A 15159-nucleotide genomic window follows, 5' to 3' on the forward strand; every position below is an offset into this window, starting at 1 on the left:
TGCTGTAGTTAACATCTCTACTGGTCATTTCTTCCATGGGTGAAATGAGACTCTGCTCTCCCTCTCTCCCCTCTGCACAGATTCATTTTAAAAATAAAATTAGATAATAAATACAACACACCAACTTTAAATGTAAGTGCCCATCATGATACAACTTTAGATATTTCAGCAGTGTTTACACAAAGCTTGCAAAGCAGAAGAAAGTGATGCAAATGCCCCTTTTGGCGAACATCATGTTTGTTCCCAGTGGCTATGCTTTCTCTTTTTCTTCAAGTGGCAGTTGATTCAAGGCCAGGAAAAAGCCTTGACTGATTATTTTAATGGTATTGCTCTTGGGAAACCACAAATACAGAGGACAGTTTATCCCAGAAATTTGGCAAATCACCCCATCAACAGAGCACAAATATGCCCCCAAATGAGGTCACATTTCAGAAGACTTATTGGTGAGATGACTTGACAAAGAGTTCATTGTGCTTGAGAAGCAGAGAACTCTGGAAGCAATCTATTTGTAGGATCTTTTTAACATTAGGCAAATTGGTGACCAGGCTTAGTGATAAAGTAGTATTTGAAGGGTATCTCAATTTTTTGAGGTAGGAAATGCAAGACTTTCCAGTGGGTGCTGTAGGGGCCTGACACAAGCCATGTTGAGTTTTGACCTGTGGTCTCCGTGCAGAAAGAAACAGCTAACGTTTCGCTCCCCTTCCTGCTTCAACAGTTACAGATCGGTTCACCCAGAAGCCAGGGGGCATCTCAGCGAAGCCCTGACTGAGGACACGGGAGTTGGGACTAGTGTGGCAGGAAGCCCTCTCCCGCTGACCACGGGGAATGAAAGCCTGGACCTTACCATCATCAGGCACCTCCAGTACTGCACCCAGCTCGTCCAGGTAGGACTGGCGACTGAACCGGGGTTTTAGAGCCCAGGCTGTTGATGCACCAAGAATGTGTGCTTCCTTTTTTTTCGGTTTTCCCAGGAAAAGGAGAATTCAGGAATGTGAGAATAATCATCTACGGCCAAACCTCCCTGAACGTGCCCTATCTCATCTGCTTTGATTTGAACTCAAAAACTAAATTACATGGCCGTCTTCCTTCAACCCTGGGTTTTTCATCTTAAAATCTAGGTCTCCAGGGACTTCCCTGGTGGTCCTGTGGTTAAGACTATACACTTCCACTGCAGAGGGTGTGAATTCCATCCTGGACGTGGAACTGAGGTCCCACATGCCACACAGCATGGCCAAAAAAATAAAATAAATTTTTATAAATTTAAAAAGTCTAGATCTTCAGACCTTAACAGGTAGTAAGTGACATGTAGTGAGCTCTTGCTTTCAAATTATTCGATAACAGGTGAGAGTAATGTGATTTTTAAATTTTAATTATTTGATCACACTTCCCAGCATATGGGATCTTAGTTCCCTGACCAGGGATGGAACTCATGCCCTCTGCAGTGGAAGCGAGGAGTATTAACCACTGAACCAACCAGGGAAGTCCTGCGATTTTTTTAAAAAAGGAATTTGCATTCTGCCATCTACAAATGGACTTTGAAAGCCAGTATTACTGAACTTATGTTAACATAAACCCAACACATTAGTTAGCTTTCCATCACCTGGACAGCTAAAGGCAAAATGCTACAGAATATAACCACAGTTTCCCAGATTGCGAGTAAGTACTAATTAACAATGAGAAAGAATATTTTACAGCCATTATCCTCACCAGTTCATTTTCATTCTGGGACACCGTGGGGCTCCTTTTTCTTCTCATATCAGGCTGGTTTACCACTTAAGATTTTGCCACAGTTGTTGCCGTTCAGTCACTCAGTCATGTCCAACTCTGTGCTACCCCATGGAGCACGCCAGGCTTCCCCATACTTCACTTTCTCCCAGAGTTTGCTCAAGCTCATGTCCATTGAATCAGTGATGCCATCTAACTATCTCATCCTCTGTCACTCCCTTTTTTTCTTGCCCTCAGTCTTTCCCAACATCAGGGTCTTTTCCAGTGAGTCAGCTGCTTGCATCAGGTGACCAAAGAGTTATCAGCTTCAGCATCAGTTCTTCCAATGAATATTCAGGGTTCATTTCATTTAGGACTGACTGGTTCAATCTCCTTTCAGTCCAAGGGACTCTGAAGCATCAGTTCTTTGGTGCTCAGCCTTTTTCATGATCCCTCTCTCACATCCGTACACCACTACTGGAAAAGCCATAGCTTTGACTAGATGGACATTTGTCGGCAAAGTGATGTCTCTGCTTTTTAATATGCTGTCTAGGTTGGTCATAGCTTTTCTTCCAAGGAACAAGTGTCTTAATTTCATGGCTGCAGTCACCATCTGCAGTGGAACAACTATTTCGACATTCTTTTGTTGCAGCGAGGGTTTCAGCTGTCAAACAAAGCACTTTCCCCCAAGCATCTGCATGAATGCTTCCTCCTCTCCCAGATGTTGGTCTTTTCCCAATCTTGTTCTTCTCTCACCTTGCCTCAGTGTATGGGAATCAGGAACAGAAAGTGAAAGCAAATGTATAATGGTTGTAAGGGGCTGGGCCAGGCAGGAAGAGCGCACAAAGAGGAGAAATCATGCTTTTAAGAGCATGTGTTCAATTGGAAGCCTGAGGCAGGGTGGGGAGGAAGGACCCAGGGAGGCTGGGAATGGGTTAACATTGCTTTTTCAATAACACACCCATGATGAGATATAGAAAAATCTGTTTCTCCATGAATAGAGACCCTCAAAGCCGCCTCAGATACTCACATTCTGTGGGAAGCTGGTAGGCAGTTATGACTCTTGCACTAGGTTGGCCAGTACCCCAGTGGATCTCTTTTGTTGAGTGTTTAATTTATAAGCCAGGTACTGACAACCAGTCTGGCAGACGGTGCACATTTTTTCTGACCAAAATGAACAAGGATTGTTGTTGACTTACAGCTATTCTCTATTCACCAAGCATTGGAATGAGATGGTGTTCACAGCCCTTTGTCCTTGGTGAGCCCGAGACTCTGCTAAGCAAACTCCCTGTTCGCCTTTCAGACATAGTCATTACTTCGTGAGACATGGGAGAATTCTGTTCCATCAAGGGACAGATGTGTTCGCTCAAAGACTAATTGGCATACAAGAGTTAGTGTGGTGTTTCTCTCTACAGTGAGGCCATGGTTATAACAAATTCAACTCTTCTGTGGGGAACAACAATACTAGAAAAAACAAGGGGGAGTAGTCCCACCTAGTCCATTACTACGTGGTACATGGGACACTGCCCAATTCATGAATTGTTTAATAAAGCCAATTAGATCGTTAAATTTAAAAAGAGAAAAGAAAAACAAAAGAGATAGACATAAAGGTGTAGAATAAAGGAGATGTAGAATAAAGTAGAAATCAAGGTAGAAACCTGATTTCTAATTCACAAGATGGTTGGATGCCATCACTGATTCAAAGGACATGCGATTGAGCAAGTTCTGGGAGATGACGAAAGTCGGGGAAGCCTGGCATGTTGCAGTCCGTGGAGTTGCATAGAGTCGGACATGGCTGAGCAACTGAACAACAACCTGAATCAGGAAGCTTGCTTATTCATTTGGTATATAATTGCAAAGAGATAAAAATGGGTATTCCGTAAGAATTATAATAGCTATAATTATGTTTAAAATAGAGCAGTTCTTTTCTACTCATTTTTTTTTTTTTACATGAAAGGCATTTGTATATAATGCTTGACTTTTGAATGTGAAAAATTCATTTTGCTTTAGAGCCCAAATGCTTGAGACCATACAGGATGATGGTACAGTTCTGCGTCCTGCAGCCATGCCTGCCAAGTGAAGGGGACAGAGGCACAGAAAGGACTAGAACCTTCAGACAGTCACTGATTTCTGTCCTTTCTCCTCTTAGGGCTCTCTTTATTCTCATGACCTGCACACAAATGAAATCACTTGCCATTAATGTTCTCTTGGACAGGTTGCTTAACCTCTCTGTACCTCAGTTTCCTCATCAGTTAACTGGAAAATCAAAAGTACCCACTTTTGGGTTGTTGTACAAAATAACATGAGCTAATTTATGTATAAGGCCCAGACCAACGCCTGGTACATAGTAAGCACTCATTAATGAGATAAACTTTTGTTGTAATTATGATTATTATACAACACACTCTTAATTTTCAGCTTGAAAACAATGATATGAATCCAGGCCATGAAAAATAACTACACTTGTAAAACAAATCTTTTTTCTGCTTCCACACCAGTGGCAACCTAAATATGCTCTTCAAGTTTCAAAGAGGTCTTACGGATTGACAGTATGTACAGAAAGGCAACTTTATAATAACTTTGCAGCCCTACTACTGAGAAAACTCTAGAATTTGCCCCAGCATGAAAAAAGTTGAAAGCAACGAAAACATGTCTGATTTCATCAGATGTTGTAACCGGCCTGGAATAAGGAACACTATACTGAAACAGAAAGGTGTATGAGTTTAACATCCCCTCTTCATTCAGAAGGATGAAGCTGAGCTCTATTGACAACTGACCCAGTGGTTTTGTTCGTTTTATCAGCAAATTGTTCTTTCGAGTAAAACCCCATTTGTGGCCAGCAACCTGTTAGAGAAGCTTTCCAGGCAAATCCAGGTGATGGAGAAGCTCTCGGCTGTCAGCGATGAGAACATTGGAAACATCAGCTCTGTCATTGAAGGTGAGCCCCTGCAGTGACACCGCCAGGTTCTTACAAACTGTAGCACCATGAGCCTTCCGCCCACCCCACCTGCCCCAGTCCCCACCTGCATCCATTCATGGCTTTGTTAGGGTGGCAGAGAAGCACTCTTGGGCTGTAGAATAGAGGAAGGTTGCCACATGAGTGTGGTCATAATTAACAACCTGCTTCAGAATCGGAGTCAAAGCAGCAGACACCTAGCTTTTTCTAGAGGGGCCTCCACCTCCAGGAGGCAGACTCTCGTGTATACACAGAACCCCCTCCTCCTCTGCTGGTTCCCCCTGGGGACAGGTGATCAGGATTGCCCCTATACAGTGGAGCTGGCTGAGACAACCCCCATAGCGGTTGACGGTCAAAGGCAAGATGCTCCCAAAGCTACTGTGGCAGAAATACGAGGAGTCAAAGGCCTTCAAGAGAATCCTTGGTTCAGAATTTTAAATAGAAAATTTGACGATACCTTTGAATTTGTGTGGTCTGGCTACAAGACTAGTGCCTAGAGACAAGAATTTGTGTCTTCTTTTCCCCATCAGATAGTGGAAAGAGTGGGAAACTAGGATCTTCTGGATTATCTCCAGTTAGGCTTGAAATTCCCTATAGGTTCTTTCTATACGTTGCTGCCTCCTGCTTCCAGTCCTCCCAGGAGCAGGTGACCTTGACAGGGCTCTGAGAGATGTGAAAAGCGGCAGGACATGCAGGCTCCTGTTCGCTCCTCCTCCAGCCCCTTGGCTTGATCAGAGCCTCTGGACTGAAACGCTGACTGTGGCACATGGCTCTTCAATCATTTCAGTTGAAGAGCCACCTGGGAAGGGTGAAAAACTCCTTCAGTCACCCTCTACTCTGTTCCCCCGCTGCAGAAAATCTCCTGGGGTTTGATTCTCTGATCCTGCACAGTTTTATTTGCTAAGTTACAGGAGGTGGGGGGATTAGACTTTCTCTCAAGGGTAGACCTGCTGTTTTCTATCACAGAAAGCAAACAGTTTGCTTTTGCCGCCTTTTCTTTAGTGCCCAGGCTGGATAAGCTCCTCATCTCCACTTCTTTGCCCTCAGGACCACCTGCCAACAGCAGGGGAATCCTGTAGTTCTGATTAAAAACTGGTCTTAAAAAAAGAAAGAAAGAAAGGCCCCTGGCGATGCCTGCCCCACCCCACCCAGGTCCATCTCTGCATCTGAATCTGTTTCACTGAGTCGTGGGATGGGGGCTTGTCTTCTATTCCAGCTATACCGGAATTTCACAAAAAACTGTCTTTGCTGTCCTTCTGGACCAAATGCTGCACCCCGATCGGGGTCTACCACAGCTCCGCGGACAGAGTGATTAAGCAGCTAGAGGCCAGCTTTGCCAGAACCGTCAACAGAGACTACCCCGGGCTTGCAGACCCAGGTACAGGGCAACAGGAATGAGAGAAATATTTCCGACTTTTGGGTTGAAAGTAGTAAGCGGTGGTGCATTTCCCTCAACACTCCCCGCCGCAGCTAGCCCAGAAAAGAGGCTTCCCCTCCAGAGAAAACATCATCTACTCAGAAAAATCAAAGAAAGAAAAGACAGGGAACATGTTTTCATTCCAAATATCACCAGTGACTTTGAAAAGGACCGTATGTCTGTACTGCTATTGAAGTATGTATCCTTTTCTCATTAAAAAGTCACCAATACAGGAGTGTCAAATGGTATAACCACTCGGGAAAAACTGCTTGACAGTTTCTATAGAAACTGAATAGGTATACTCCTACCCTATGATCCAGCAATTCCACTCCTAAATATGTCAAGAGAAATACAAGCTTATCCTCATTTTTTAAGAGGACATGTATAAGAAGGTTCATAGCAGCTTTATTCACAGGAACCAAAAATGGAAACAATTCAAATGCCCTTCAACAGGAGAAGGGATAAATGGTAATATTACACAGCAGTTTTCAAAAAGACTAAATTCACTGCTGCAAGCAATAATTTGGATGAATCTCACATAATTTTTGAACAAAAGGAGCTAGATTCAAAAAGCACATAGTATATAGTTTTATTTATATGAAGTTCAAGAACAGATAAAACCAATGTATTGATAGTTTGACTATTATTGATAATTGATAGAAGTTTGTCCCTATGGTTGGAGCATACTGGGAGGGGGCACAGGAGAACGTAATGGCATCCCAGTGATTTCTGTATCTTGATACAAATGATAGTTACACGGGTATATATATATATGCTTTACACTGAACTCTGCAGACTTCACTCCATCGTGTACCCCAATAGAAAGATAGACAAATGAGAGATGAATGAATGATTGACTGTGTTTCTTAAAAACTACTTCCTATCTCCCCCTTCCAAATAGTGTTTCACACCCTGGTGTCCCAAATCCTGGACCGAGCTGAGCCCCTGCTTCCCGCCAGCCTGTCCTCCGAAGTCATCACTGTTTTCCAGTATTACAGTTACTTTACGAGCCACGGCGTGAGTGACCTGGAGAGTTACCTGAACCAGCTGGCCAAGCAAGGTAGGACATGTTCTTTGCTCACACTATGCGGGGCTCAATCTGGGATAATCTTTGGTGTCTTCAATCATAGTTTTTAGTGATGATAGCTTTTTCTTCCCCCAAGTCAACAGCTGGGCTAAGATTTGTCTTTTAGATGGCTCCTGGACTTTTAACATGAGTGAGCCCTTTGACAATGAAACAAAGGTTTGCTGAGCATACCCTTTTCGCTCAACAGGGGTGTACTATTAACAGGAAGCTGGTAAATGATTTAAGGCCCTGCTGAAGTTTTTGTCTATCAATATATTTGCCGTTTGTAGGATCAAGCCTACAGGCAATGCTATTTTATAGTGCCTTTTTGGTGGCGCTTTCATAATACTAAGCAGAAGTGAGGTTCCATAGAAGCCAATGGGGTGACACATTGGGAACGAAAAGGAGGGAGAGATGAAAAAACAAATCTAAGGCTTCATCTTCAGGGATTGAAGAAAACAGACAGCAACACAAGGAGCAGCAGTGAAGCTTGTCATTGCCTTCTCATGTGGCACTCCAGTTATGAGGACGAGAACCAGCTTCTGCCTTGAGTGCAAGCCTCTCCAGGAGTGCAGCCAGGCTGTGAGGGGCTGGTTTCTGGGTCCCAAGTTTGTGCTGTTTCTCCACCCATGCTTGAGAATGGGCGGCAGGAGGGTGAGGCGAGAGGAACCAGGTGTGTTCTTGGGAGTAAGTAGGTTGGCCACAGTGCTAGTGGCGGAAATGTGTCTGACCCTGACCCGGGTTCGGGCTCGGTCCTTCTCTTTAAACTCCGAGACACCATGTTCAGCACGGTAATTGGCATCACAGGAAGAAGAAAATCTTCCTCCACCGTCACTTATCGGAAACATCGCCTTTCTCATATGCTAATTTTTCATATATTCTTGGGTCTTTTATTAAGCACATCCTTGAACCTTGCTCGTATCTGTAATGAGCATGCTACTTTGCCAACAGAAGGTGACTTCTGCTTTTCCTCTCCCTCCAGTTTCGGTGGTTCAGACTCTGCAGTCACTGAGAGAGGAGAAACTGCTCCAGGCCATGAGTGACCTGGCCCCTGGCAACTTCCCGGCCCCGCAGGAGGAAGTACTCAGGACGCTGGCTCTGCTCCTAACTGGGGAGGACAGTGGAGCTAGTGAGGCCGTGACGCTTTACTTGACAGCTGCCTCCAGAAGCGAGCATTTCAGGGAAAAGGTCGGGCATGAAATGGTGGACGGCAGGGCAGAAGCTTGTTTAATTTTATGCCATTTACTGTTAATATTGTGTCATCTCTTCCTTTGTAAAAATAATTTTCTTTCTCCTGTTTTTTAAAATTTAAAAAAAAAATTGCGTGGCCCTTATATACTGAAAATAGTTAAGGTCCTGTAAGTCTAGCCCCCAGAGAAAACTATTAATCACCAGTGTACATTCCTTCAGATCTTTTCTATGTATATGCTAACATAAATAATTATTTTTTCTTCAATGAGATCACACTATCTTATTGCACAAATGATTTTTTAAATGTAATATATCATGGTTATTTTCTTTTCATGTCAGAACATATTGATCTACTTTATTCTATTTGATACATAAGTGGCATCTCAGTATATAAATAACCTGTTATTTTTGTGTTGCATATTGAAGAGCATTTGTGTAGTTTCCAACTCTGAAAAATATTGTGATGAACATACATATGCGTGTTCACGCACACATATGTTTTCTGAATAGCTTGCAGTTAAGTCATAAAACTATTGGGTCAAAGCACTAGAATAATTTTTACTTTAAAAGCCATCTCTCCTGTTGCTAGGAAGGAGACAGTTTACCTCTCTCGGCTTCAATTCAACAGTCATCCAAGTGTAATAAGCATATGCAATTCAAGTACTTTGGGGCCTAGTATAAGCAGGCCCTTTACACCTGAGAGCCCTTTACAACCTGAACAGTCATTCTAAAACCCACATCCCATCAACTTTCAGATCAGTTAAAGAAACTAAAAGTTGGCCCTTCTTGTCTTCGGGGTGGGTCCGCTGTTGAACTCAGAGAAGAGTTTGCTGAACCTTCCTAAGGCATTATCTAATTATCTAAGTCAGTGTGTGGTGGGATGTACTCCTGGGAAGATATTCCATTCTAATACATTTTGGCCCGAGAACATGAACTTGATGCTGTTCTTTCAAGACTACAAAGCTCCAGTCTTTTAGGAGAGTTTGCTCAAAATGCTCTTCTGTGGGCCAAATACCCTCACCCACACTGAAAGAGCAAGACATCAGAGACCATGTATTATGCGATGCCAGTCATAGAACAGAAGGCATGGATGGATTGGATAAAAAGATCAAGCTCTTTTAATCAGTATGCATTCTAATGGATTTTTTTTTTTTTTTCCCACTCTGAGGGTAGTGCAAAATGTCTCATTTTACCTGTAGCTTATATCAGGGAGTAAAAATGATACATACGTCTGAAAAAAAAAAGTGAAAGTTATACAGTCATATCTGACTCTTTGTGATCCCATAAACTGTAGCCAGCCTGGCTCCCTTGTCCATGGAATTCTCCAGGCAAGAATACTGGAGTGGGTTGCCATTCCTTTCGCCAGGAGATCTTCCCGACCCAGGGACTGAACCTGGATCTCCTGCATTGCAAGCAGACTCTTTACCCACTGAGCCACTAGGGAAGCCTGAACATACAAACAAATCAAAATGTCTTCATGGCGTCCTTCCTTCTCTTTCAGGCCTTGCTTTATTACTGTGAAGCCCTAACAAAGACTGACCTCCGGCTCCAGAAGGCAGCTTGCCTGGCCCTGAAAAGCCTGAAGGTAAGGCCTAGCCTTGGAGTCCCTGGCAGGTCAGCTTCGAGCTGACTCTGGCTTTGAGACTAAGCCAGGTGCATAGACAGCTTTCTTTCCATATTTGGAAGTACCTGCTTTAGCAGCCTTTCTCCTCTCCTTTACCCTGTGTATTAGTTGGGGAGTCCTTTTTGTCTTCAAATAGTACCTAAATGTGACTTGGTTTTGTTAAAGTCAATACTTTCTGGAAAACAATTCCCTTTTTCAGTAGCTCTCAGGAATCAATTTGCCTCAGGGCCACTATTAGAAAAGTGTCTCTCATGCCAAAAAAGAGATGACATGCTGATTTCATCAATTTTTCTTGTGTACAGAAATATGGCAGAGATAAAATTGGTGAAGAAATACTAAAATCCAGTGTGCCAATAAACTTCCAAACCCTTCCCTGGAAGCTCTTTTACTAAGCAGCTCGTCCATCTTCATTGTGTCAGAGGGCTGAGAATTGCCAATGTTTTAAGGAGCTTGCCTTTTAGTAGTCAAGATTTAATGTCTGACTGACCTTAATCACAAAATATAAGATTAATCATCCTTGAGAAAAGAATGAAAAGGCCACACCTTGAGATCTGCTAAAATCTTGTGTGGGAGGACCTGCAGACCTAATGGGATGTGAAAGGGATTAACACCTCAAAAGAAAAAGTTAATGACCTGTGAAGAAAAACTGTTCTGGGAAAATTTGCCTTCCTTGTTACTTGGTCAAAAAATTACCTTGAGGTGGCCAAAAAAAGGCCCACAGTGGTTGCTGTGCATTTGGGTGCTGTCCTGATAGTGACAGGTCAGCGATGATGGCTGTGACACAGAGTTAATGGAAAGTAAGACATAAGGATATGTGATCCGCACCAGTTTTTGTGGGTTTACATGCTGTGAAGGTTTAAAAGCTACAGTTTTAAACTCCAGCATGTTCACAGTCTGGGAGCAGCAATTCCCCCCATTACTCTTTCCTCCTAAAGCAAAGACCTCTTTCTAAACCATCCCCAGCCCCCCAGCTCTTAAAAGGGGCTCCAAACAGCATGATGTAAAAAACACAGCACAGACCCAACCAGGCAACTCTCATTAACGTGTCAAGAGAAAAAAAAAAATTTTTTTTAATGAATGACAGCAAACAGACATCCGACATATTTCTTTCCTAGTACCATACTGGAAACAAGCTTGAGAGGTCAGGGTTCTTAAATGCAATTGTCGTTCCCCCATCTGTCTCACTGGGCTACACGAACCCAAAGAAACACCTTCTTGCTTGCTTCCGTCTGTTGTCTTCCAGTGCCCAGCACCACCGCTACCACTCCATAAGCCTTTCTTCCAAGAAAGAAAACCATAATGTGTTATTCGTTATCAACTCTTCAAAATCACTAGAAGAGCATTTTATTCACAGCAGGCCCTCTTTTATCTACCGGCCTTTATCATTGGCCCTCATGAACACGACTCTGCTGGGCTCTCTTCTCCTTCTCTGTGTCCTCCCTTCCATGGCTATGCCTATGCTAATAACTCCCCATGTTTCCCGTCCATGTCATCCCTTCCATCTCTGATCCAGCTTGCTCTTAGGTAGCCTCCCTAGGAAGTTACCTCAGACTCCACCCATCTCACCCCTACTTCTCGTCTCCGGTGTGTGAGTGGATTGTCCAACTTCTTTGCAGGAGCTTAGGCCAGAAACCTAGGAGCCATCAGTGACCTGCCCTTGCCCTCAGCCTCCACCTCCAGCCAGCCTCCTCATCCTGCATATCCCACTTCACTGGTAGCAGGAATCTCTCTCCTCTTCATCCGCATTCTATTCACCTGGATTCCAGCCACATTTCCACCAGTCTCTCTGCCTCCCTGTAGTTCATCCTCTCCTCTGTGGTTAGAAAGCTCAGAATTAAAAAACAAGTCCTATTTAAACCTCTTACATGACTTTCCATGATCTTAGAATGATATCTAAAACTGTTAACATGGCTTATAAGCCTCCCCTTGATTTGGGCCCTGTATTTCCTTCTCCTCACCCCCAAACACTACGTACACAAGTACACACACACACACACGCACACACACACATCTTTACCACATGCCCAAACTTGACCAACTCCTCTAAGATACACTTCCTCCAGGAAGACTTCCCTGATCAGACTACTCTGCATCTCCCAGTCATGTTTGGCCCCAGCACCCTGACTCAGCCTGTCACTCATCATAATAATTAGTTTACTTATTTCACCGTCTGTTTTTCCACCGGACTGTAAATTCTTAAGGGTCAGGAACATGTCATGTTCATGGCTGAGTCTCCCAGGCCCTGTGAACCGCCTGGTTCACAGAGTGCTCAGTAAATGTTTGTGGAAGAAACAAATAGACGAATTCCCATCCTTGACCTTTATTCATCTCCTCTATTTTAATATATAAACTAAAATTAGGAATTCTTAAATTAGAACTGTTTTGGAAGGAATGAGACACAGTAGAAAGAAATAGAAGTGGATTCTATTCTGGAAAAGCAGGCTGGTCATTTCCCTTCTCTCGGCCTGGAGTCCCCTGTGAAATGAGGAACTTCCCTGGTCATCAGAGTTCCCACAAGTACACATCCTGAGCTCCATCCAGGAGGTTCTAATCTGATGTGTCTGAGTAGCATCAGGAATCTGTACTTTTATAAGAGCTCCCAGAGTGATCCTGATACTCAACTGGGTTTGGGAAGACCTGGGTGGTTTTTACGGAGAAGGCAATGGCATCCACTCCAGTACTCTTGCCTGGGAAATCCCATGGACGGAGGGGCCGGGTAGGCTGCAGTCCATGGGGTCGCAAAGAGTCAGACACAACTGAGCAACTTCACTTTCACTTTCACTTTTCACTATCATTCACTGGAGAAGGAAGTGGCAACCCATTCCGGTGTTCTTGCCTGTAGAATCCCAGGGATGGGGGAGCCTGGTGGGCTGCCGTCTATGGGGTCGCACAGAGTTGGACACAACTGACGTGACTTAGCAGCAGCAGCAGGGTGGTTTTTAAAGTCCCCACCAGCTGTGAAAATGCTAAGTCTCATGTGGTCCCACACCTAAATGTCACAACACTGTTTTAACTCTTTTCTCCTTGTAGGCTACTGAAAGCATTAAAATGCTGGTGACATTGTGTCAGTCTGATACTGAAGAAATCAGAAATGTGGCCTCAGAAACTCTCTTATCTCTTGGTGAGTTTTTTTGTTTTTGTTTTTTGGTAACATGATTGTTTATTTCTGACACTCACAAAGGTAATGGTAAGAAGTTTCATGTGCCTTGTTTGAGCAAGTTTTCTCCTATAGGCTATTTGCTCAAGCACTTACACACACACACACACACACACAGTATGAGGGACTGATCAATTAGTACCAACTGGTATTAATTTATTATTCTGAGTGATGAATAAACATGTTAAGTTCAAACTGGTATTTATTTTTGGTGTTCTGTATCCAGGAGAAGATGGGCGGCTGGCATATGAACAGTTGGACAAATTTCCTCGAGACTGTGTAAAAGTTGGAGGTCGTCTTGCAAGTGAAGTTGCCACGGCCTTTTAATTACAATCTGACTCTGCCTAACAGCTGTCGTAATAAATGGCCCTGTTAATCAAGATGGTGCTGTGACTTAGCTGGAAGCTGTTGAGGTTGTCTGATAATTTTAAATGTTTTGGAAGGAATCCAAAGTCCAGTTTCACAGTGCTTATCTATTTTTCCTTTGGCCAATAGAATAGGGCTATGTATATTTCAGTAGATTACATCACTGATTGCAGCTGACAAAACTTAGTAGAAGAGTCTGTCTTATCTAGTATGTATGGAATTTTAAAACAGCCATCTTTGTACTTTTTTGGAAGTTCTTCTATAAGCTTGAAATAGTCACATGATACTTTGATAAATATCATATGCCTTGCAGTTTTTCCTCTGTTGTGTTCTCAGGGTTGAGTGGCCCCTTTAGGTACCTAATTTTACCTTAAATGTGAAGCAAAAAAAATAAAAGAATTTCTTTAAATACAAGTTTGCCTGCAGAACCTGGTAAAAGAATACATTATAAGATTTTTTATTTTCATTTTTTCAAGCCACCACAATTTCTTTTGTTTCTCTATCGTGAAAAATCCAAAGGCATGTTTCCAGTATATAAAAAAAAGATGGATTAAAAAAAAAAAAGATGGGTAGATCACTAAAAATTACCTTATTAAGATTATACCATACTCATTTTTAAGAAGATACTCAAAACTTAAGCTTTTTTTTTTTTTTAAATAAGAGCCATTTTTAAATGATACTTTTTATAATAGAAGTATTTTGCTGCTAAGGCAGATCAAAACCAGAAGTTTTCAGAAAGTTATGATGCTCCTTGAAGAAGAACAACATAGAAGTTGGAGGAATCCTAATGGGGTGAAAGAGGCTTCCCTGGAGGCTCACGGTCAAGAATGTGCCTGTCTAGGCAGGGGATGCATGTTCATCCCTGGGTTGGGAAGATCCCCTGGAGAAGGAAATGGCAAGCCATTCTACTATTCTTGCCTGGGAAACCCCATGGTCAGAGGAGCCTGGCAGGCTGCAGTCCATGGGGTTGAAGAGTCAGACACGACTTGGTGACTAAATGACAACAGCGAGGCGAAAACAGAGGATCAATAACAGTGGCCTTTGCTTTTATAGAAAGTATTATAGGGAAGGAAGAATGCCCTGAATGATGCCCTGAATGCCCTGAAGAATGCCCTGATGAATGCCCTGATGCCCTAGAGGAATCAGTCATCACTGGCTAAGCACCGCTGGCCAAACAGTTAAGACAGCTCCCATCATTGCTTTCGTATCAGGGTAGTAAGTCCTTTAAATAAAATACAAGTCCATTCAGTAATTCTTATTAAATAACTGTTTTTCCTCTTAAGAGTATATAAGGTGGGATATGCCAAGATATCAAAATAATATGTATGAGTGTAATTTAAACTGTGGAATATCTACTATTCTCTGAATGTGCTTGTATAATCATTTAGATGTTATTTGAAATATTGACATTTTAGCAAGACCTTTAAAAACAATTCTTATTTCGTTTAAAGTGTAAATTGTTTATCAGGCTTCCTGGTAGATAAGTTCTTTCAACTGTGAAGTTATAATGTATATATAAATTTGTAAATTTATAAATATTATATATATGCATATCTTCCCTTTTAAAGGTACATTGTACAGCCTACAGTTAGTATGTATAGTCTGTAGTCCCGATCAAATGGTTGAAGTGATTTTTTTTTAATAGAAAGTCAAATCACAAATGTCACAGAATTGTTTT

At 42.6% G+C, this 15159-nt stretch overlaps 1 protein-coding gene across 1 annotated transcript in view; it reads left to right on the forward strand.

Moving 5' to 3' along the window:
• The window catches only part of RIPOR2 (RHO family interacting cell polarization regulator 2), a 107094-nt gene extending 93652 nt beyond the window's left edge, over window positions 1-13442 (forward strand). Inside the window, exons 16-23 of the mRNA XM_068960628.1 lie at window positions 716-884; window positions 4507-4642; window positions 5877-6038; window positions 6979-7137; window positions 8126-8331; window positions 9836-9919; window positions 12989-13079; window positions 13342-13442. Coding sequence (XP_068816729.1) covers window positions 716-884; window positions 4507-4642; window positions 5877-6038; window positions 6979-7137; window positions 8126-8331; window positions 9836-9919; window positions 12989-13079; window positions 13342-13442 — 1108 coding nt within the window. The remainder of the gene's footprint in view (window positions 1-715; window positions 885-4506; window positions 4643-5876; window positions 6039-6978; window positions 7138-8125; window positions 8332-9835; window positions 9920-12988; window positions 13080-13341) is intronic.
• Window positions 13443-15159: the final 1717 nt, after the last annotated feature.

The sequence above is a fragment of the Capricornis sumatraensis genome, chromosome 22 (assembly GCF_032405125.1).
Source record: "Capricornis sumatraensis isolate serow.1 chromosome 22, serow.2, whole genome shotgun sequence".
In the NCBI taxonomy this organism is placed as follows: domain Eukaryota; kingdom Metazoa; phylum Chordata; class Mammalia; order Artiodactyla; family Bovidae; genus Capricornis; species Capricornis sumatraensis.